At 46.0% G+C, this 23,749-nt stretch overlaps 1 protein-coding gene across 1 annotated transcript; it reads left to right on the plus strand.

Annotated features, from left to right (window-relative positions):
• Positions 1-1,987: 1,987 nt before the first annotated feature.
• LOC140190065 (IgG receptor FcRn large subunit p51-like) lies at positions 1,988-22,579 on the plus strand. The gene is made up of 7 exons (XM_072246515.1): positions 1,988-2,007; positions 5,455-5,724; positions 9,784-9,897; positions 15,213-15,242; positions 18,068-18,166; positions 19,505-19,534; positions 21,215-22,579. The coding sequence occupies exons 2-6, from the start codon at positions 5,478-5,480 to the stop codon at positions 19,531-19,533; spliced, it is 519 nt and encodes a 172-aa protein (XP_072102616.1). The 5' UTR covers positions 1,988-2,007; positions 5,455-5,477; the 3' UTR covers position 19,534; positions 21,215-22,579.
• The last annotated feature ends 1,170 nt before the right edge of the window (positions 22,580-23,749 follow it).

A 23,749-nucleotide genomic window follows, 5' to 3' on the forward strand; every position in this document is an offset into this window, starting at 1 on the left:
AATGTAAAGGAGGCCACACCGGGAGAACTGCATACGGTAGATTGACCCCAAAAGACAGAGGTGAAGTGTTGCCTCATCTGCAAGGACTGTTTGGGACCTTGGGTGGTAGGGAGGGAGGAGGTGTAGGGGCGGGTGTAGCACTCATTCCACTTGCAAGGATAAGTGCCAGGTGGGAGATCAGTGGGGAGGGGCAAATGGACAAAAGAGTTGCATAGGAAATGATCCCTGCGAAAGCAGAAAGTGGGTGGGGGGAGGGAAAGAGGTGCTTGTTGGTGGGATCCCGTTGGAGATGGCGGAAGTTATGGTGAATTACGTGCTGGATATGGAGGCTGGTGGGGTGGTAGGTGAGGACAAGAGGAACCTATCCCTGGTAGGGTGGGGTGAGGGCAGATGTGTGCAAAATGGTGGAGGAAAGGAAGCCCCTTATTTTGAAGAAGGAGGTCACCTTTGTTCTGGGATAAAAAGCTTCATCCCGAGAGCAGATGTGGCGGAGAAGAGGAACTGAGAGAAGGGGAAGGCATTTTTACAAGTAACAGGGTGGGAAGAGGGATTGTCCATGTAGCTGTCAAGAGTCAGGGGGTTTATAGTCGGTATCAGTAGATAAGCTGTCTTAAGAGATATGGACAGAGGGAAATGGATGAGGTAAATTCGAGGGCAGGGTGGAAGTGGAGGCGAAGTTGATGAAGTCAATGACCTCAGCACAGGTGCAGGAAGCAGTACCAATGCAGTCATCGATGTAGTGTAGGAAAAGTTGGGGAGTAAAAGTTTCTCTTTGCATCATCTCTGTTGTAATAACGAGACTTTTGATTTGTGTTAGGGAGAATACGTCAAGAGGAGTGTCCTTTTTTGTAAATTTTTCTGGAACTTCTGAGAAAATTAAAGAAATTTGGCCTGTCCCCTAAAACCCTCACTAATCTTTATAGATGCACCGTAGAAAGCATTCTTCTAGGGTGCATCACAACCTGGTATGGAAGTTGTCCTGTCCAAGACCGAAAGAAGCTGCAGAAGATCGTGAACACGGCGCAGCACATCACGCAAACCAATCTTCCGTCCTTGGACTCACTTTACACCGCACGCTGTCGGAGCAGTGCTGCCAAGATAATCAAGGACACAACCCACCCAGCCAACAAACTTTTCATCCCTCTTCCCTCCGGGAGAAGGCTCAGGAGCTTGAAGACTCGTACGGCCAGATTTGGGAACAGCTTCTTTCTAACTGTGATAAGACTGCTGAACGGATCCTGACCCGGATCTGGGCCATACCCCCCAAATATCCGGACCCGCCTCTCGTTTTTTTTTGCACTACCTTACTTTCCATTTTTCTGTTTTCTATTTATGATTTATAATTTAAATTTTTGATATTTACTATCGATTTGTAATTCAGGGAGCGGGAAGCGCAGAATCAAATATCGCCGTGATGATTGTACGTTCTAGTATCAATTGTTTGGCGACAATAAAATATAAAGTATACTTCCTTTTCCAAGGGTAAAGGGGACAATCCATGATTAGTCATCCTCTTGAATTCGATCTTGCAACTGTGTCCTCCAAGAAACAGGGCCCATCTCTGCATTTGTGCTGCTGCTGGTGGAACACCCTCGATGATCAGTAACCAGGGTAAACCCTCTCCCATACAAATGTTGAAATGTTTCACACCTCAAAGCAGATTCAAGGCCCCTCTGTCAATCTGTGTGCAATTTTTCTCTGCACCTATACCAAAAGGCAAGGCACCACAGGCAAGATTCACTGGACTACGTGGATTGTAATGTGTGACTACAGTGTCTGACGCTACCATTTCCTTTAGCTTTTTGAAAGCAACCAGACACTGTTTCCTGCAGGAATGAGTTGGAAGGGTGGAACACAATAGCCAGGTTTGGCAGGAACCAGTTACTGTAGTTGACGAATCCTGAAAGGACGGAAGCTGTGACACATCCTTTCACCTTGGGGCATTCTCCACTGCTTCAATTTTCTCAGCACACTTGTGCAATCTTAGAGTGTCAGTGCTTGACTGCAGTAAGTGATGCTTGGTTTAAAAAATTCGTGCTTGTCGCACCGTGCTCTGAGCCCATAATCTTCTAATCTTTTTAACACTCTCTTCAGGATTTGGACATGTTCCTGTTATACTTACCGGTAACAATGATGTCATCCAGGTAACACCGAGTGCTTGGAAAACCTTGCAGTATCTGGTTCATAGCTCTCTGCCAGAGTGCAGCTGCAGATGGCACTCCAAAAATAAGCCTATTATAGTGATAAAGCCCTTTGTGAGAGTTTATGCTGAGAAAGACTTTGGAGTCATCTTCTATCTCTGTCTGCAGGTAGGCCTCAGCTAAGTCCACTTTGCTGAAGTGTTTTCCTCTAGAAGGGTTTGTAAAGATATCCTCCATCCTAGGCAGAGGGTATTGATCTACTTTCAGTTCTTGGTTGATGGTGACCTTAAAATCACCACAGATCCTGACAGACCCATTATTCTTGTCTACTCGGACCACTAGCGTTGCCATGGGCTCCACTCAACCTTGGAAGGAATTCCTTCAGCATCCATGTGATCCAGTTCACTGGTGCTTCATCACGGATGGTAGAAGCAAGTGGACGGGCCTTGCAAAACTTGGGCGTGACATTTTCATTTAACACCATTTTACCCTTGATATGTTTGAGTTTTCCAATCCCATCCTTGTCACCAATGTTATGCTTTGTATCTTCAAAGCCTTAAACTAATTGAAAGAAAGACATGCGCGTCTAACTTCGAGTTTACTTCAATCAAGGCACGCGTGAACCATGTGGTAGCGTGATTGCGCATGCAGTTAGCGTATTTATACATGAAACAGTCTGGTTTCCTCAGTCTAAGCAAGACAATCTCCGGCCCCGTCAAATGTCTGCGACTGAGTCACGAGCCCACCCCGTAACTTCCTGTTCATGGGGGGGTGGATGCTGTGTAATTCATTACCCTGTCACAAATGAGAGCCACAAGATAACAGACAGTACAGAGTATACTTTATATAGACTGTGTATTTATCATATCATTCCTGCTTTTACTATATGTTAGTGTTATTTATTTTTGATTTTATGTGTTATTTGGTATGATTTGGTAGGTTATTTTTTGGGTCTGGGAACACTCAAAAGTTTTTCCCATATAAATTAATGGTAATTGCTTCTTCACTTCACACCATTTTGGCACAGAAGGTTTCATAGGAACGCTCTACCTTAGCGGGGGAAATACGGGACAAGGGCGGTCCCATATGGGACAAACCAATTTAGCCCAATATACGAGATGTCCCGGTAAATACGGGATGGTATTTGACCCTATGTTCAGGTTCAACAGTGCGTGACAGGGAATGAGGAAAGGTGCAGCTGACTCATATCGTTTCCTCATGGCCTGGTAGCACATGCTTTGTGGCCCGGTACTGGTCCGTGGCCCGGTGGTTGGGGACCGCTGCTATAGCCCATCCACTTCAAGGTTCAACATGTTGTGCGTTCAGAGATGCTCCTCTGCACACCACTGTTGTTACATGTGGTTATTTGAGTTACTGTTGCCTTCCTGTCAGCTTGAACCAGTCTGACCATTCTCCTCTGCCCTCTCTCACTAACAAGGCATCTTCACCAACAGAACTGCCGCTCTCTGGATGTTTTTTGTTTTTCACACCAATCTCTGTAGACCGTTGAACATGAAAATCCCAAGAGACCCAGCAGTTTCTGAGGTACTCAAGCCACCCCGTCTGGCACCAACAATCATTCCACGGTCAAAGTCACTTAAAGCATTAACAGAATGCAGAATAAAGTGTTACAGTCACAAGGACACTGCCGAGCAGGGAAACAATAAGGTGCAAAGCCACAATGAGGTAGATTGTGAGGTCAAGAGTCCATCTTATCATACTAGGGATCTGGTCATTAGTCTTAGCGCAATGGGATAGAGTACCTGATGGGAGGGGAAGATTATGTTGGCTACTTCACCAAGGCAGTTTGAGTATCAAGTCTTCTGCCATTGGGGAGGAGCTGCAGGAGCTGAGGATATAAATGAATACCTCCAGATGTCACAGAGATACGATGAGTGGAAAACTTGCATTTAAAACAGAAAATTGTTGGGATTTTCATGGAAATAAAACTCACCGAACGTTCCCGAGATGTCGGAGTCCAGCTTTGCATTCTGTGAAGGAAGAACGAATGAGATTAAATATTGAGATTACTGTGATTTAAAAAAAACATGAAGCATTTCACAATGTGTTTGGTGGAGAAGATGCTGAACAAGGATTCTCAGGTGCGGAGTGCCGATTAAAAGTTCACGGTCAAGGGAGGAATGTTGTCCAAGTTCCCTAGCAGATTCTGTTGTTACTCACAATGCTTTCAGGAATTTGGTTTCAAGCTGGTTTTTCATGTGAAAGATGATATCGGGAACCATAGAAAGCTCTCTCTCTTGAGAGAAAGTCTGTCAATTTAGTCCACATTCCATCAGTCTCAATCACATTCCATCAGTTTCATCCATATTCCAGCAGTCTAATCGAAATTCTCTTAGCCTACTTCATGTTCTATCAATCTCGTCTAGTCTGCATATAGTCAGTCTGATCTAAATTCCATTAGCCTGGTCCACACTTCATGAGAATCAGATGAATCAGGTTTGTTATCACCGGCATGTGACGTGAAATTTGTTAACTTAGCAGCAGCAGTTTAATACAATACATAATCCAGCAGCGAGGGAGAAAAAATAATAATAAATAAAAATAAAACATAACAAACAAACAAGTATATCAATTATGTATATTGAATAGATTATTTAAAAAATGTGAAAAAACAGAAATACTGTGTATTAAAAAAAAGTGAGGTAGTGTCCAAAGCTTCAATGTCAATCTAGGAATTGGATGGCAGAGGGGAAGAAGCTGTTCCTGAATCACTGAGTGTGTGCCTTCAGGCTTCTGTCTCTCCTACCTGATAGTAACAGTGAGAAAAGCACATGCTCTGGGTGCTGGAGGTCTTTAATAATGGACGCTGCCTTTCTGAGACACAGCTTCCTAAAGATGTCCTGGATACCTTGTAGGCTAGTGCCCAAGATGGAGCTGACTAGATTTACAACCTTCTGTAGCTTCTTTCAGTCCTGTGCAGTAGCCCCTCCATACCAGACAGTGATGCAGCCTGACAGAATGCTTTCTCTGGTACAACTGTAGAAGTTCTTGAGTGTATTTGTTGACATGCCAAATCACTTCAAACTCCAAATTCTATCAGTCTGGTCCACGTACCATCAAGCTAGAATATGTTCCATCAATCAGTCACCACTGATTAACAGAAACCCTTTCTCCAGTCCTGCCGAAGGGTTTCGGCCCGAAATGTCAACTGTACTTTTTTCCACAGATGCTGCCTGGCCTGCTGAGTTCCTCCAGCATTTCGTATGGGTTGCTCGTATTTCTAGCATCTGCAGATTTTCTCTTGTTTGTGATTCAATAACTTGCAGTCTTCTGCTCTCCAATTTCTTCACAGCTCCTACCCATACCAGAGCCTTCATGCAGAAGAAACGGGGTCAAATGTACCTGGTGTGCACGGCCAGGAACTTCTTCCCCCGGGACATTAAAGTGCGGTGGGTCAGAAACGGGGAAGTCACTGACAATGGATCAGACACGACCAACGTTGTCCCTCAAAGCAATGGAGCCTTTCAAGTTAGGAGCGTCCGCCCCCTGGATGGAGACAGCTGGGGGTACGTCTGTCAGGTGGAACACGAGGCAGTCGATGGGAAGTTGCAGATACCTCTTGGTAAGAACAGCGAGTTGGGGAAATGTCGTCTGATGCGATAAAAAACATTGATATCTACTTGATGACACAGAATCCCTCATCGTCCCTTTCTGTCCCCAAGTAAGTCCCAATAGCTTGAGACCTCTCTCATTGTCTATGCTGCTGGCGATTATTATAGTCAAGTCATACAGCTGAATACAAGGCCATTTAGCCCAACACATCCATACTAACTAACAATCACCCGTCCACACCGACTCTCCTCACTGAGGCTCATTGCCTTTTGTGGCGGAGGGTCTTGTGAGATCCTGAGATTCTGAGAGCGAGATGCCGGTGGGAGCTTGGCTCCTGGTAGGGTCACCCATTGTGGTGAAGGTGGGGGGAGATTCCAGATAAATGGCAGATGGAGTTTAACCCAGCTCGATGTGAGGTATTGCATCTTGGTAGGGCAAATGTAAAGTGACAGTACACCGTGTTGCTGAGCAGAGAGATCTTGGGATTCAAGTTCATAGGACTTTGAAAGTGACTACACAGGTGGTTAGGAAGGCTTATGGAATGCTTGCTTTTATTAGTCAAGACATTGAGTTCAAAGGTCAAGAGGTTATGTTGCATAAACTCTGGTTAGGCCACATCTGGACTACCGCATACAGATCTAATCATCAGGAAAGATGTTGAGGCTTTGGAGAGGGTGCAGAAGAGGTTTACCAAGATGCTGCCTGGTTTAGAGAGCATGTGCTATCATGGAAAGCTGGGCAAACTTGGGTTGTTTTCTCTGGAGTGGCAGAGGCTGAGGGGAGATCTGAGAGAGGTTTACAAGATTATGAGCAGCAGAGATGGAGTGGACAAGGGGGTGAGTACCTGTTTTCCAGGGTTGAAATGTCTAATTCCAGAGGGCATGCATTGTAGGTGAGAGGGGCTAGGTTCAAGGGGGATATGAGGGGTAGTGTTTTACTCAGAGTTGTGGACGCCTGGAATGCGCTGCCTGGTATGGGGGTAGAGACAAATACATTAGAGGCTTTTAAGAGATGTTTGGATAGGCACATGGATGTAATGGAGATAGAAGGATATGGACATGGTATAGGTCAGAGGGATTAGTGTTTGATGTAATTTTTAGTTGGTTCAGCACAACATTGTGGGCCAAAGGGCCTGTTACTGTACTGTCCTATGTTCTAAAGAGCGTTTCAACTGAGATCTGAGTGGTGGAGCTGGCAGAAGATGATAACACATGGCAGCAGCAATGAAGGCAGGGGAAGGCTGCAGTGGTGAAGGATCCCCAGTCGTTTTGCATTCCAGGCCACGGGACCCTGACCCCGATCTGCCAAGGACCATGTGGTGGCTGCCAGTGCATCAGCCTCCCCACACAGAGCCACTCCTAGATGATCTCCTTTAGACCATAAGACAAAGGAGCAGAAGTCGGCTACTCGGCCCATCGAGTCTGCTCCGCCATTTTATCATGAGCTGATCTATTCTCCTATTTAGTTCCACTCCCCCGCCTTCTCACTATAACCTTTGATGCCCTGGCTACTCAGATACCTATCAATCTCTGCCTTAAATACACCCAATGACTTGGCCTCCACTGCTGCCCGTGGCAACAAATTCCATAGATTCACCACCCTCTGACTAAAAAAATTTCTTTGCATTTCTGTTCTGAATGGGTGCCCTTCAATCCTTAAGTCATGCCCTCTCGTACTAGACTCCCCCATCATGGGAAACAACTTTACCACAACCACACTGTCCATGCCTTTTAACATTGGATATGTTTCTATGAGGTCTCCCCTCATTCTTCGAAACTCCAAGGAATACAGTCCAAGAGCAGACAAATGTTCCTCACATGTTAACCCTCTCATTCCCGGAATCATTCTAGTGAATCTTCTCTGTACCCTCTCCAACGTCAGCACGTCCTTTCTTAAATAAGGAGACCAAAAATGCCCACAGTACTCCAAGTGAGGTCTCACCAGCGCCTTATAGAGCCTCAACATCACATCCCTGCTCCTATACTCTATTCCTCTAGAAATGAATGCTAACATTGCATTCGCCTTCTTCACTACTGACTCAACCTGGAGATTAACCTTAGGGGTATCCTGCACGAGGACTCCCAGGTCCCGTTGCATCTCAGAACTTTGAATTCTCTCCCCATTTAAATAATAGTCTGCCTGTTTATTTTTTCTGCCGAAGTGCATAACCATACACTTTCCAACATTGTACTTCATTTGCCACTTCTCTGCCCATTCTTCCAATCTATCCAAGTCTCTCTGCAGACTCTCCGTTTCCTCAGCACTACCGGCCCCTCCACTTATCTTCATATCATCAGCAAACTTAGCTACAAAGCCATCTATTCCATAATCCAAATCGTTGATGTACAATGTAAAAAGAAGCGGCCCCAACACGGACCCCTGTGGAACACCACTGGTAACCGGCAGCCAAACAGAATAGGATCCCTTTATTCCCATCCTCTGTTTCCTGCCAATCAGCCAACGCTCTATCCACGTATGTAACCTTCCCGTAATTCCATGGGCTCTTATCTTGTTAAGTAGCCTCATATGTGGCACCTTGTCAAAGGCCTTCTGAAAATCCAAATAGACAACATCCACTGCATCTCCCTTGTCTAGCCTACTGGTAGAGAGAATAACTTTAAGAGAACAACCACTTGAGGGAACATCTTACTTGACTCGAGTGATTACCCTTCTACCAATTCTCTTTACAGGGATTTGGATCGTAGCCTCCTATGTCTTGGCAACTCAGATGCAATCGGTACAATGTTATCGTCACTTGAATGAGCCAATCTCTCCTGCCTTGTGAAAAACACACGAGGGAAATTAAATTTTACAACAGTCTCATTGGAGACTGGATAATTTACCCATCCCCAAGTGGAAATGGACAATACTCCTGCTCTCCCCTCTCTAACTCAAACACGTCTACCACATCAACCATCTTGTCAGCAGAATAAGAACCTAGAACCTAGTGGGACTAGGTGAGAGTAAGAGTTCGGCACGGACTAGAAGGGCCGAGATGGCCTGTTTCCATGCTGTAATTGTTATATGGTTAAAATCAATCCAACCCTTCCCTTTCACAGAGCCCTCCATTTTTCTATCATCTATGTACCGATTTAAGACTCCTAAATGCTCCTAATGTATCTGCCTCTACTACCACCCCATGCACAAACACTCTCTGTGTAAAAAGTCTCACCTCTGACACCCCTCTATACTTTTCTCCAATCACCTTCAAGTTGTGCCTCCTCATAGTAGCCAGTTCCACCTTGGCTACTCGATCTAGGCCTCTTATCACCATATACGCCTCTACACCTCTTCTCCTCCTTTGCTCCAAAGAGAAAACCCTGAGATTGCTCAGCCTATCCTCACAAGGTATGCTCTCTAATCTGGGCAGCATCCTGGTAAATCTCCTCTGCACCCTCTCTAAAGCTTCCACACCCCTTCAGTGTTCAGTGACTGGAACCGAACACAATACTCCAAAATTAAGATTATTGTGCATCATATTGAACTGAGTCACAGTGTAATCCGCTTGTCTGTGCAATTGTTTGCATCTCCCTATGGTTCAACACCAAACTGCGCTAAGACAGATTAACAGAGTTTTATTGTACATACAGACACACCTAGGATGGTGGGGTGGATGTATGTCTCTGCCAAAGGAGGTGTGAGGCAGTCCTTCCCTCTGCTAGTCTGCAGGTCACCTTTGGGCAAATGTAGCATCTGCTTAGCCCCCGATCAGGGTCACGTGAAACCATGGGAGCAGGTGGTGGATGGTTGTATGAAAAGCCAGTGCAGATCACAAGCCCTGGTTATGCGACCACTGACACCAGGCAGACAATCTCTGAAGAGTACTGATAATGGCTGGGGTCACTCGTCTTGTAAAGACAATAACAAACCGCTTCTGTAGAAATATTTGCCAAGAGCGATCGTGGTCACGAAAGGGCCATGATCGCCCACGTCATACGACACGGCACGTAACGAACAGACAGTCCCATCAGAATTATTTTGGCATTAGACGATACATTGGGGAACAGTGCTGCTAGATTTTCAGAAAAATTACCCAGACATCGCAAAATCTCCAACGTTTTCTCCTCAGAACACAACGCACTGGTTGAGAATGAAGATTTGATCATTGTTGGAGTTGTTCTGGGGGCACTCGGGCTGTGCGCAATGGTGGTGACTGGAAGCTTGTACTGCTGCTCCTCAGAGGGTAAGTGGCTGCGAGACTTACAGAGAGGCTCAGGGAACAGTCACCGGACTGGTTTCTGCTAAAGTGCTTCAAGAAAGGATCAAACTTCTCTTTGATGAACCACTGGGGAGCCACTCCCATGGAGCACCTTCTCTGGGTCCATCACCAGAGGCAGGGTTTCCCAGTGGCCACCCATTTCAATCCCACTTCCCATTCGCACTCCCTCCCATCTAGAGCGGAGAGCTGACCAGCTGCGTCACGGCCTGGCGTGGAAACCCCAGTGCCCAGGAATGGAAAGGCCGACAGAACGAGGAGGATACAGCCCAGTGGTTCCTTAAGGTTGCCATAGCCGGGGTGGGCCAAGGTGGGGATGAGCTCCCACTACCCATTAAGTGGCCTCAGTCATGGCGGAGACTAGGCCAGAAGCCACAGTGTCACCTGTTAGCAGCTGCCCAGGGGGAGTGTCCATGATGGGGTGTCTATGCTTGAGTCAGGGCTGCCATTCCCCCCCCCTCCTCCCCCTTTCTCCACCCCTCCTGCACATCCCCAGTGATTTTTGGATAGAAGACAAGCCATACTGTACTCGACTGCAGACTGCTGCAATGTTCATGGACCCAGGGGCTTGGACTACCCTTTTTGGGTGATTGTATTTTACTGCTATCTTACAGTACTGTGAAAAAGCCCTCGGCACATATAGGTGCGGAAGACGTTTGCACGGTGCGGTATTTGTCAATGTGGAGTGGACAGCGAGTTTGTAAATCTGGCGGGAGCAAAGGATGTTGGGAGTGGTGAGGGTGGCGTGTGGGACAGGTGGCAGAGAAGGAGTTGCCAGGGGAAAGAGAGGGGTGGCATGGATGCAGACACACCCAGCCCTGAGACACCAGGCAAGGTCATTTGATTCTAAACAATTGGTTTATTGATCATTACAGAATGACTCTCCTGTGCTTCCCGCTCCCTTCCCTCTCCCTTCCTCTTTCCCCAACCATGATTCCCCTCTCCCCGTCCCCTTCCCACTCTCACTCCACAATAGAGATCCACATCAGAATTATGAAATCATGTCATGAAATTACATTTTTTTGCAGCAATATATAAAACTACTACAGTACTGTGCCAAATGTCTTAGGCACTCTAGCGATATATATGAGTGATTCTTCAATTAGCGGCCCTTTTGACTACTTGAAATTCTGAAAAATGAAATTTCTGGAAACTCTGTTTGCTTTATAATATAAACTTTATTTTAGGCTCTGGAATGAAGACCTGACCTTGGCATTGATCAACCTTTAAGAGAACTTTTCTATTTTAAGGGTTTTTTGCAGAGTTTTCATGCATGCGTGTCATTAGCATCACACCCTCAAAATTCAAAACAAAATGACAAACAGATTTCAAAGTCAATCCTGCACCTAAAAAACATGCTCTTTAATAAGTTTGTTTTAATTAATTGCTCAGTACATTCGGTATATACTTTTGAGATATATTTTCCTAAGCGGGTCAATATTTTCCTTGACTGAACAACGAAATATTTGCTCACTAATTAGACTTTTGGAATTATAACAGAATGCTGACTTTGGCATCAATGCACTTGACTGCAGCAAATAACTTCAGTTACTAAACAAAACTTTATTTCCATATCAAAATACGTTTTGTGATGGTAATGACAAAATACTTTTGACATTGATAAAGAATGGTTTTAGTTTAACATTATCTCTGACAAAACATCTGTCCAACGGGAATAAACAACACATAATTAAAACGACATCTGTACAGTCTGCACTATTTAACAAAATTACATAAGAGATCAGTTTCTAAGGCAGACAGCTAGAGAAATTTGTTAAAAACACCCACATGAAAAATGAGCATAGGCAGTCCAGCTAATCTAGGAATTGTTAGGTGTTGTTTAAAAAAAAAACACAATAATACTTACAAAGCATCTGCTGAACTCTCCCCAACTCTGGAATAAGCAACAATTTGAGCTTCAAACAGATTATACAGATCATTATTTTTCAACAGGCCATATGAGAGAGCACTTTTTTTTAACATTGACAAAACATTTACTCAACCCTCTACGCACTCCTTTTTATCAATAAGACTTATGAAACATTCACAGAAATCTCAACAACTCTGAAAAAAACAACACTTGGAATTTAAAGGATCTTCTTATAGTCTCCATTAGTGCATAGGTGAAGCCTCAGGAAGACGGAGGTCATTTTGTTCTTGTTGCTGGCCTGCTGGAGATTTTGGCGGGGTATTCCCTGCTACAAAACTTTGTATTGCCTGTCTTTTCTCATCAGCAGCCCTTTTGAATCTTTGATTAACTCTCCACTGTCATCTCTTCAGTCTCTGCTTTGGTAATTGTGAGATGATCTTAAGTTTTGCTGTCTCCCTTTTTTTTGTACCTCTCTCCTTCTCTTTCAAGGCACTGCTGATATACCACTAGATCTTTAATTGTCTCTGTATTATTTTTTGATTGCTCTGCTGATGATTTTGAGGCCATCTTGAAAACTTCACCGCCAGTTGCGTGATGGTAATGACGGTTCTCACTTTCTAAAGAAAACGTTGACTGAGTCTCACACTTGCTAACTCGGCTGGATAGATAGCTTGTAAACATAATTTAAATATGCAGAAATAAATGAAGCTTTTATTTCCCAGTTAAAACATTGAAATAGTAACTTGCTTGGTAATTACACATAATAAAAATACACTCAGATCAGGAGGTATAAATCTTTAAATTACTCATATTTCTGAACATCAAAATGTCTGACTTCTGCCATGACCGTCACTTCTCATTTCCATGGCAGTTGTTTGAAAAAACTTGACTGGTCTCTAAAATGTATTGCGTGTTGGTAATGACAGAAGTGTTGGGGACAGTGGTCCTTTGTCATAAAAAATGTACAAATTGTATAAAAAATTAACCCACATGAATTTGACATCTGTTTTCAAAGTTCTGGTGAGAAAATACAAACTAAAAGTTTCATGAATTTAATACTTATTATTACTTTATTTTGAAGACAAGGTTACAAAGTCTGGTAGGGGACATGTCCAAAATAGTGAAGTTCTGGCACATTCAAGTTTTTAAAAATTAAGAAAATATTGTTTATGAAGCATACTGAAAAAGTTTAGAATTACCGTCACCTAACTTTTAAAACCACAGCACTTTAACTATTTTTTTCTTGAAAATCTACCCCAGGGACAGAAAAGTTACTCTAATTAAGGAATCACCCACATACCTAAAACTTTTGCACAGTACTGTATATGTGCTATATGTACCTTAGGCTGCGTATGACTGTTGGTGCTATGTTTTGCACCTTGGATCCAGGGTAACGCTGTTTTGTCTGGCTGTATTCACGTATGGTTGAATGACAATTCAACTTGCACTTGAAATACGCCCAGTGGTGTGTGTCTGAAGTAGCCTCTGACATTCAGCTCCAGCTCCCGGCCTTCCTGTGTGGCTTAGCTACTAAGCCTAGTGGAACCATTTTTACTGACAGGAGAAGGGGCAAAGGCGGGTTGTTGGCACCTGAAAACTGGTTGCTCTAGGCTTGTCAGCCATGGCTGGTAGCTCACCTAGGAGAAGGAAAACTCTGATCTTAAACCTCTGCTGTACCCACTCACCAGGAAGGAAGGCTTTGGGAGTAAACTCCCGAGGAAAAATCTGGAGCTGGATTCATCACGGCAGTCCTATGTTGAGTTCAATAATGACTGTGATATCACTGGTGCCCAAACATATCGGTCTCTACTGTTCCTTTGGATTCATCTGCTGCATGAGAGGGGAAGAGAGCCTACTGCACAGGCAACAACTTGCTCTCCATATTGTACTGCCCTGGGCTGTCCATCTAGGACACAAAGTCAATGGTCGATCCCAAACAAACGAGGGCCTCCCAAAGCCCAGTCCATCGCAGGATAAGCCCTCCTCAGCATTGAACACATTTACAAGGAGTGCTAGCACAAATAAGCAGCATCCATTATCAAGGATCCCCACCATCCAGGCCATGTTCTCTTCTCGCTGCTGATATTGGGAATGAGCCTCAGGACCCACACCACCAGGTTCAGGGTCAGTTATTACCCCTCAGCCATCAGGCTCCCGAACCAGTGTGGAAAATTTCATTCACCTCAGCGCTGAACTGATCACTGAACACGGATCTGTGGACTCACGCTCAAGGAGTCTACAGCTCATGTTCTCAGTATTACTTATTTGTTTGTTGTGTGGCCCTGATTCTTTAATGCTATTGTGTGGTGCCTTTGGGATGAAACCATTTGTAGTGTGAACATTATCGGGACATGATGGAGTGGTGACAATGATTCCATGAGCCAACTGGCCTAATTCTGCTCCTATACCTTATGGTATAACTTCTCCACACAGAAAGGGTGGTGGCTATACGAAACGAGCTGCCAGGTGGTGCTGTAGAGGTGGGTACATTTGCAATGTCTAAAATGCATGGACAGGAAAGGTTTGGATCAACGTTGGCCAAACACAGGCAAGTGGGACGAGCTTACATAGACAATTGGTTGGCATGGATGAGTTAGGCCAAAGGACCTGTTTCTATGGGATATAAATCTACGACTCGATCGATGTATGGTTTATTTTTTTTTAGATGTAGAGATACAACATGGTAACAGGCCCGTGCTGCCCAAATGCACCAAGTGACCAATTAACCTGCTAACCTGTATCTGTTTGGGTTTTGGGAGGAAACCGAGTACCTGGAGGAAACCATGTGGTCACGGGGAGAAGGTACAAACTTCTTGCAGACAGTGGCGGGAATTGAACCCGGGTCACTGGCGCTGTAATGGCATTACATTAACCATTATACCACTATGCCACTCCAGTGTAGCAAAGAGCTTCGTATTTTCAGTGCTAAAGGTAGGAAAATCTTTAAAAAAGCAATAATTTAGATGAAAGAAATTGACATTTTTGGTTGACGTATTGAACATAGAACAATGCAGGCCCTTACAGAAGTGATCGAAACAAGAGATATCCAGACAGAGTGCAAAGTGGGAGGGTGTTCCCATTGTCAGCGGGGTTAAAGTTCAGAGGTCACATGGATACAACATAAGGAGAAGAGAATTCAGGAGAAATTTTTCCGCATGGTGCGGTCAGAATCTCGAAGGCTCTGTCAGCAGGTGCGGTGGAGGTGAGCACCACTGTGGCTTTGGAGGGTGAATTGGCTAAGGACATGTTAGAAAAATGTGCCGTGGGGAGATGGGGTGGAGATGGGGAAGTTCTCTGGCAGAGAGCGGTCAAAGACACGATGGGATGGCAAGCCCTGTTTTTCTGCTGGAACTACTCTGATTTTTCTTTTCAGGCTTGTTGTCAACCATCTGATCTCTTGTTTCTCCCACAGGGGCAAAAGTGCTGAACTCTCAGCAGACAGGTGAGAAAAATCAACGCTGGTGTCGGGACTGGGGGGGGGGGCGGAAGTCTTCAAAATGTCTATGTGGTGAAGGAACTTAGATCAATATTACATTAGATTATGAGGACACGCAGTCCTCTTTTATTGTCATTTAGTAATGCATGCATTAAGAAATGATACAATGTTCCTCCAGAATGATATCACAGAAACACAAGACAAACCAAGACGGAAAAACCGACAAAAACCACATAATTATAATATATAGTTACAACAGTGCAAAGCAATATCGTAATTTGATAAGAACAGACCATGGGCACTGTAAAAAGAAGTCTCAAGGTCTCTAGAAAGTCCCATCATCTCACGCAGACGGTAGAAGGAAGAGAAACTCCCTTCCTGCCATGAGCTTCCAGCGCCGCAAACTTGCCGATGCAGCACCCTGGAAACACCAGACCACAGCCGACTCTTGAGTCCGTCGGAAAACTTCGAGCCTCCGACCAGCCCTCCAACATGGAGCACTGAGCACCATCACTGCCGAGCGCTTCGACCCCGGCTCCAGCAACAGGCAACAGGCAATAGGCAAAGCCGAGGATTTGGGGCCTTCCCCTCCGGAGATTCTCAATTGCACAGTAGCAGCGGCAGCGAAGCGGGCATTTCAGAAGTTTCTCCAGGTGTTCCTCCATGCTTCTCATATCCACCTCCATCAAATCAGGATTGTGCACAGTACCTACTTACAAATACGATATCATTTCGGAGCGGCCGCGCGCGCTGCGTCACGCCACCACCTTTTCCTCCCCTCCCCATATATTCGCTGGTATTCAGAAGAGTGAGAGGGAATCTTATAGAAACATGCATATAAAGTTATGAAAGGAGAAGATAAGGCAGAGGCATAAGACCATAAGACAACGGAGCAGAATTAGGACATTTGGCCCACTGAGAGTCTGCTCCACCATTCCGTCACGGCTGATTTATTATCGCTCTCAATCCTGTTCTCCTGCCTTTTCCCTGTAACCTTTGGTGCCATTACTAATCAAGAACCTGTTGACCTCCATATTAAATATATGCGTGACTTGCACACATGGTGATGAAAAGTTTATGTCCTTTGATGATAATAAATTTACTTTGAACTGGCACGGAAGAGAGGAGAGGAGGTGTGGGGTAGATCAGCCATGACTGACAGGGCAGAATTGAGGGGCCGAGTGGCCTACCTGTGCTCTTTGTCTTGATGTAATTGCCATGGATGTCGGGGTGGAGATACGTCTCTACCAACGGTGGTGTAAGGTGCTCCTTCCCTCCGCTGGCCTGCAGGGCACCCTTGGGCAAGGTGTAGCACCTGCTTAGCCCCCGATCAGGGTCCTGTGAAGCCATGGGAGCAGGTGGTGGACGGTCGTATGAGCAACTGGTGCATATCACAAGTCTTGGTTGTGTGACCACTGATACCAGGCAGACAATCTCTAAAGAGTATTGGTGGGGCGGGGGGGTGGGGGTCACCCGTCTTGTAAGGACACTGCCCAGAAAGCGGCAATGGCAAAGCACGTCTGTAGAAAAATTTGCCAAGAGCAATCACGATCGTGGAAAGTTCCACCTCATCTGACACGGCACATAACGAATGAACGATTCACTTTGCAGGGCTCAGGAGGGCTTATTGCTAACCTGAGCCTTCTACTACAGCAGCGCGACCCTTCCAAGGGTCAAAGAGTTGTCACTGATAAAGTTAAACTTTGAACCAACATTTCTTGCTCAGCCTCTTGTAAACAAGGAACAGTGGAGTCCACGTTGGCCTAGTGATTGAAGAATAGGAATTTATTTAATCTGTGGGACTCATTGCTACTGATGGCTGTGGAGACCGAACTTTGTGCATATTTAAAGTGGAGGTTTGATAGGTTGGGCACGTGGCCCAGTCGTTAAGGCATTTGTCTAGTGATCTGAAGGTTGCTAGTTCGAGCCTCAGCTGTGGCAGCATGTTTGTGTCCTTGAGCAAGGCACTTAACCACACATTGTTCTAGTGTCTGTGCGAGGAGTGGCACCCCACACAGACTTTCAATCTGCACCTCGAAAGGCATGAAAATGCCCGACACAGGCCTCTCATGGTCTGAGTTGACGTTCCCTCCCTCCCTCCCCCCCTTTGATAGGTTCTTGATTAGTAAGGGTGTCAAGACTGCAGCTAGCGGGGCAATATCTACGCCACCCCGAGCTACCTGCCAGCCTAGTCATCATATGGGAGCCCAAGCACGGGAGGATGAACCCTGGGCGCCCTCCCAAGACTATGGTCAACACGCTCCTAGAAGAGAGCGGCGCGGCTAATGTAGATGAACTGAACACACTGATGAGGGAGAGGGAGAAGTGGAGAGTTTGTCATCGTGCCTGATGCCGGCCCCTTAGGCCTGAGTTGACGTGGTGGTAGTAGTAAGGGTGTCAAAGGTCACGGGGAGAATGGGGTCCAGAAGGATGAAAATCAGCCAGTTGGTCTGAAATCCTCTGTCTTATGGTCGTATGGTTTTATGGCAGGGTGTTGTTCGATTTCATGCCCTATGGTGCATCGGGTGGCATTTTTGGCGTTTCCGTAGCATTTGACTATTTTTTTGCGAGGCAGAGTTGGCGGCTTGACACAGAAAGTGTGCAAAGTGCTGGCCGGATTTGAACTCAGGACCATTCGCCTCGAAGTCCAGTGCTGATGCCAGTACACCATGGGCCAGCTTTTATGGCAGGATGATACAAGCCTAGGACAAGAAGGATCTTGGGGATACTTACCTCAGATAGGGCTTAAAGTTTTGACTTAAGTTTGGAGCTTAACAGCACTCAATATCACTGCATCCTACAAGATGTCCGTTCTTTCTCTCTCTGTGCAGCAAAGTTCAATAACCAGGGGGGACTGTGCCGGTTGAACACGTGCAGTGCGAGCGTTCGGTCCAGTGACTCTGGCGTCTCCAATTCCAGTGCCAGCTCAGGTACCGGTGTGCTTGTAAACCAGCCTACTCAGCGACCGGCTCCTCCATTTCAGCCAAACCACCATCACTGGCACTCACCCTCTCCAGCCTGCTCCCGAGATGGGCATGGAGGTTGACGGAGTGGGGGGGGAAGTAGGGGTTGCGGATGAGGGGGAAGGAAGAGGAACTGGTTTCTACCTCAGTTTGTGGCAGCTGAGGGCTGGGGTGGGTAGGGTGCGAAGTGGACGGGGAGGGGTCAAGGAGGTGAAGGAGGAGGAGCTGGATTCCATGCTCAGGTAATGGTGTCTGGATGGTTGGGGGCGAGGAGGGGGAGGAATGGAGATTGATGGTGGAGGAGCTCATTCCCTACCTCAGGTAGTGGCGGCTGGGAGGGAAGGTAGAGGAGGCGATGGCTGGGGGGGAGAAGGAGCTCGTTCCCTCTCTCAGGTAGTGGTGGTTTGGTGGATGGAGGTGGAAGGGAGGGAGACAGAGGGGGTGAGGCGGTGGTTGGGGGCTGGCTGAGCAGGTAGTGGCAGCTGGAGGGGTGGGGTAAAGGGCAGAGGGGGAAGAGGTGGACAGGAGGGGGAGGTTAGCGGGGAGGGGTGGGAGTTTCTTCCCTCCTTCAGGTAATGGCAACTGGGGGGAGACAGGGGAGAGGGACAGGTGGAGGGAGGGAGAGGTGGAGGGGAAGTTTGATTCCTACCTCTGTGTTGCTGGCTGGTTGGGGGAAGGAAGGGGGTGGTTAGAGAAGGGGGGAGAGGCTGGTTTCCTACCTCAAGAATTGGAAGCTGGGTGGGCAGGGAGGGGGAGAGGTGGAGGAAGAGGACAAGCGGCTCTCTTCCTCAGATAATGGCTGATTGGGAGGACTGAGTGGGGGGGGGGTGGGTGATGGAGGTTACGACAAGGGGTTTGGGGATTTAGATCGGACCGCAATCTCCACCCACCCCACCAGCTTGTAGTCACGGTCAGGGGCCAGAGGCAGATGACGCTCCCGCTCTCCCTCCCCCCCGCCCCCGGTGCGGTCCAGCGGCCAAGGCACACTGCGCCAACGTCCAGAGGAAAGGGAGAGCTGGGGCAAGAGGGAGGCCTTAATGCCTGCAGACCCCGGAGTCTGGAGCAACAAACAATCTGCTGGAGAAGCAGGACAGCATCCGAGGGAGGAAAGAGGTTCCTTGAAGTTTCGGGTCTCGGCTCAAAGCGCCAAGAATTCCTTTCCTTCCACAGATGCTGCTCAGCCGGTTGTGATCTTCCAGCACATTGTCTGTGGCTGAGGGAACAAGACTTCAACGACTCTTTGTATCTTGCCCGTCTGTCGCGAGAGTTTCTGATCCACCGGCCATTGTATGTTCTTCTTTTCAGGTGACGGACTGACGAAACCTTCCTCTTAAGGTAAAAAAATCTGCGAATTGTATCTAGTATTTCAGCTCTGATGTTTATATTAGAGAGAGAAAAAAAATCCCAAGTTTGGCCAGAAGGTGAACAAACTGGCGGAAATGGGTCTCACTAAAAGTTAGCTCAGAATTTTCCAAACAATTTTGTGCCGATTTTTAGTCTGCTCCACGATTAATCTAACACTTCCTTCCTGCCTAGCCTTCAACTTTTTTAAAATCCAGCTGCCTATTTATACCTCTATCAGCTTCAAGTTTGTTCACTCCCAAAGCAATTTTCAGAATCAGAATCAGGTTTATTATCACTGGCATGAAATTTGTTAATTTAGCAGCAGCAGTTCAATGCAGTACATAATATAGAAGAAAATAATAATAATAATAAATAAACCAATTACAGGATATCTATACTGAACAGATTAAAAATCGTGAAAAGCAGAAATAATATTTAAAAAAAGTGAGGTAGTCTTCACGGGTTCAATGTCCGTTTATGAATCGGGGAAGAAGCTGTTCCTGAATCGCTGTGTGTGTGCCTTCAGGCTTCTGTCTCTCCTACCTGATGGTAACGATGAGAAGAGGGCATGCCTGCGTGGTGGGGGTCCTTAATAATGGACGCTGCCTTTCTGAGACAAGGCTCTTTGAAGATGTCCTGGGTACTTCGTAGGCTCATACCCAAGATGGAGCTGACTAAATTTACAACCCTCTGCAGCTTCTTTCGGACCTGTGCAGTAGCGCCCCCCCCCCACACCCCCCAGATGCAGCCTGTCAGAATATTCTCCACTGTACATCTATAGCAGTTTTTGAGTGTATTTGTTGACATACCAAATCTCTTCAAACTCCAAATGAAGTATAGTCACTGTCTTGCCTTATTCATAGCTGCATTGATATGTCGGGACCAGGTTAGGTCCTCAGAGTTGGTTTAAAAGTAAGCCACATCTTCCCTGTAAAGCTGTGGCTGCCACCATTCAAACCATGCTCTCGTCTCACCCCTACCATTGGGCAGGGGGTATAGGAGCCCTGAGTCCCTCACTACCAGGTTCAAGAACAGTTATTACACTTCAACCAGTGTGGATAACTTCACTCTCCTCAACACGGAACTGACTCCACAACGTACACACTCATCTTCCAGGTCTCTGGAACTCATGTCCTCAGTACTCTTCATTCATTTCCATTTGCACAATAGTTGTTTATGTGTAGTTTTTCATAAATTCTACTATTTCCCTATTTTCCCTTATATGTCTGTAGGAAGGGTCTTTCCTGTGCTGTACTGTTCTATGTTCCATGTGTTTGGGTGCCTTTGATTGGCTTTTTACCAAGTTTGGCGCATCATTGTGGCCAAACCCTGTGCAGTACTGTTCTACAAAAATGAATGTCAGTGCAGTTTATGGTGAGATATATAGACCTCAACAATGAACATACTTTGAGCTCAGAGGAATATAAACTCCACTCTTATCGACTCTTGTCTTGTGGACTCCTGACCTGATCCTATACATGGAAAATCAGCTTGAAACCAAACTTTTTTGTCCAGTTACTCTTTAAATACCTCACAGCAACTTGGACAACGTTCTTGCATTGACCGTGAACTCTTAAACAACACCTTCGTCTGAGAATTGTGAAGCATTTCATGTTTTTTTTAACATCAGAGTTATCTCAGTACTTAATCTCATCTGCTCTTCCTTCACAGAATGCGAAGCTGGACTCCAACATCTTGGGAACGTTCGATGAGTTTTATTTCCATGAAAAGACCAATTTCCTGTTTTGAACTGGTCTAAGGGGGAGTTTTCTCCTCGTTGTATCTCTGTGACATCTCCCCCTCACCACTCCCCCCCCCTTTGCGATTGAGATCAGTCACTAACATTGTGCTGTGGAATTATATCATTTCTGAGAAAGCTGCTGGTCCATTTTGAGCCAAACCTTATTATAAACAGACCTTTTGGGTTTGCCCAGAAATATCGACCAGGATTTTAGATATTTAACCCAGTTATGTAAAACTAAGAAAGAATGGGAGCTCATTAATCCTAAAAGTTCTGGTTCCATCTCTCCCCATTTGTAACATGGTAACAGGTTCAAGGTTCCAGTGAGCGAACCAGACAACACAGATTGTGAGTGAATATGTTAACTATTTATAAATACATGAACAGTGAAACACTAAACCTGGCATCTAGCGAAACAAGTGCTTGTCTAAACTACCCTAAACTACAAAGGGCCACAATATGAAACATTCAGAAACTCTTTCAGCTTTTACTCCAATAAATCTCCCCAACCAAGCATGCTACAAATGAGTACTTAACTAAACAAAAATGTGGACCTGTCTCTGTCTGCAACACTCTTTCCCAATGGTCCTTCAGTGCTGGTCGTGACTTCAGCCTGAAGCGAGCCCCTGAAGACAGAGGAAAGGGAGCGAGTCTCTCGCACGTGCCATTCTTATACCCCTAAGCCTCCCGGAACCGGAAACTGGTGCCGGGGCGCACAAGGCAACCAATGGAAAAGAACTGCCTCATCCTTTGAATGAGCCAATCAATGACTGGCATGGCAGAAGGAGCTTTTGACAGGTTAGTAAGCCAACTCCTCTCATGACACCAGTTCCTGAATACTCTGGCTTCTGTCCAAACGAATTAATGTGCCTCGTTAAGATGTTGAGACAGCCTTCAACAATCAGAAGCATTACAAGTTAATACTACATATTTAAAACATAGAGACATAGAGATGCTTAAAGCAATTAAAATGTTTAAATTAATAATAAAATATGTATATTCAGTAATTAAAAAAAAGATACTGAGACAGCTTTCTTTGACCGACCCATGACAACTGTTGACTAATAATGTGAGGCCAATGTTCCTACTCTTGGACCGGTCTCTTTGTGAGCGACGGGGTGGGGGTCCTTAAACAGAGCTGGTTCAGTACATGGGTAGGACGGGTTCTGTGGGACATGTACCAAATGGCACTAACTTAGTGGGCACTATGGTTGGTACAGATATGTTGGGCCGAAGAGCCTATTTCTGTGCTGTATTAATCCATGACCTCTATTAGTTCATTAGATCAATAAAAAGAAATGCATGAAAGCTTTCCGAGTATGAATTTCTCATCTTATATCATGGAACCATGGAACTTGATGGTCGAAGGGTAATACCTGTTCCTGAACCTGGTGGTGTGGGACTTAAGGCTCCTGCACCTCCTTCCCGAAGGTGGTAGTGAGAAGAGAGCATGGCCAAGATGGTAGGGGTCGCTGATGCTCGATGCTCACTGGGTGGTGAAGGTGGTGTTTGGCATGCTGACCTCTAGCAGTCAGAGAACTGTGTAGAGGAGCAGGGGTATGACGTGCATTTGTCCAGTGATCACGACCAGGATTCGAACCCCACCACCGTCGGCAAGTTCACCCATGACCACGTGGGTTTCCTCCGAGCACTCCAGTTTCCTGCCACACTCCAAACACGCTGCAGACTTGGGTTCAAGAGCCACAGGGTGATGTTGCAGCTCTATTAAACCCTGGTTAGACCAAACTTGGAACAGTGTATTCAGCTGTGATCTCCTCATTACAGGAAGGATGTGGAAGCTTTAGAAGGGGTTCAGGTTAGATTTGCTGCCTGGATTAGACAGAGTGCCTTACTAGGATAGGATGAGCGAACTAGGGCTATTTTCTTTAGAGTGAAGAAGAATTAGAGGTGGTGTTAAAGATGATAAGCAGTATTGATTGGACAGGAAAATAACCATATTCGATGGATTTCATTAAGATTCCCCACCTCAGGCCGGCTGGTGGCGCAATGACATTAGCGCCAGACCTCAGAACGGAGGTTCCCGGATTTGAACCCAGTCCAAGCCGCTCCCCAGTACGCTTTCCATCCATGCTGGGTTGAGTGATGCTGGGATAGACAACTCCCTATCTCACCGAGGGTTTGAGACCCATCGGCTACCCTCACCTGGTTTAGCCGTTGCCTGGGGTGTGGCTGCGGTCACCTGCAAACAGCTATGAGGAGCCACAGGTGAGAGCTGAGTGCCAGGTGGGGACCAAAGGTGGACTAATGACCTTGAAAAGGACGCAACATGTTCCCCCACCAGAGGTGATACCCCTCCCTGACACCCCATACACTCCAAAAGCTGTATAAAGTCACTCTTAAGTTGAATTACTGTTTTCACATGCACCAAAGCACATAACAAACGTTCATGCAGATCACATGCAGATTGAGGTAGAACAAGGTAAAATAAAAAAAGAATTCAGAAT

This window comes from Mobula birostris, chromosome 29 (genome assembly GCF_030028105.1).
Source record: "Mobula birostris isolate sMobBir1 chromosome 29, sMobBir1.hap1, whole genome shotgun sequence".
NCBI classification, from domain to species: Eukaryota; Metazoa; Chordata; class Chondrichthyes; order Myliobatiformes; family Myliobatidae; genus Mobula; species Mobula birostris.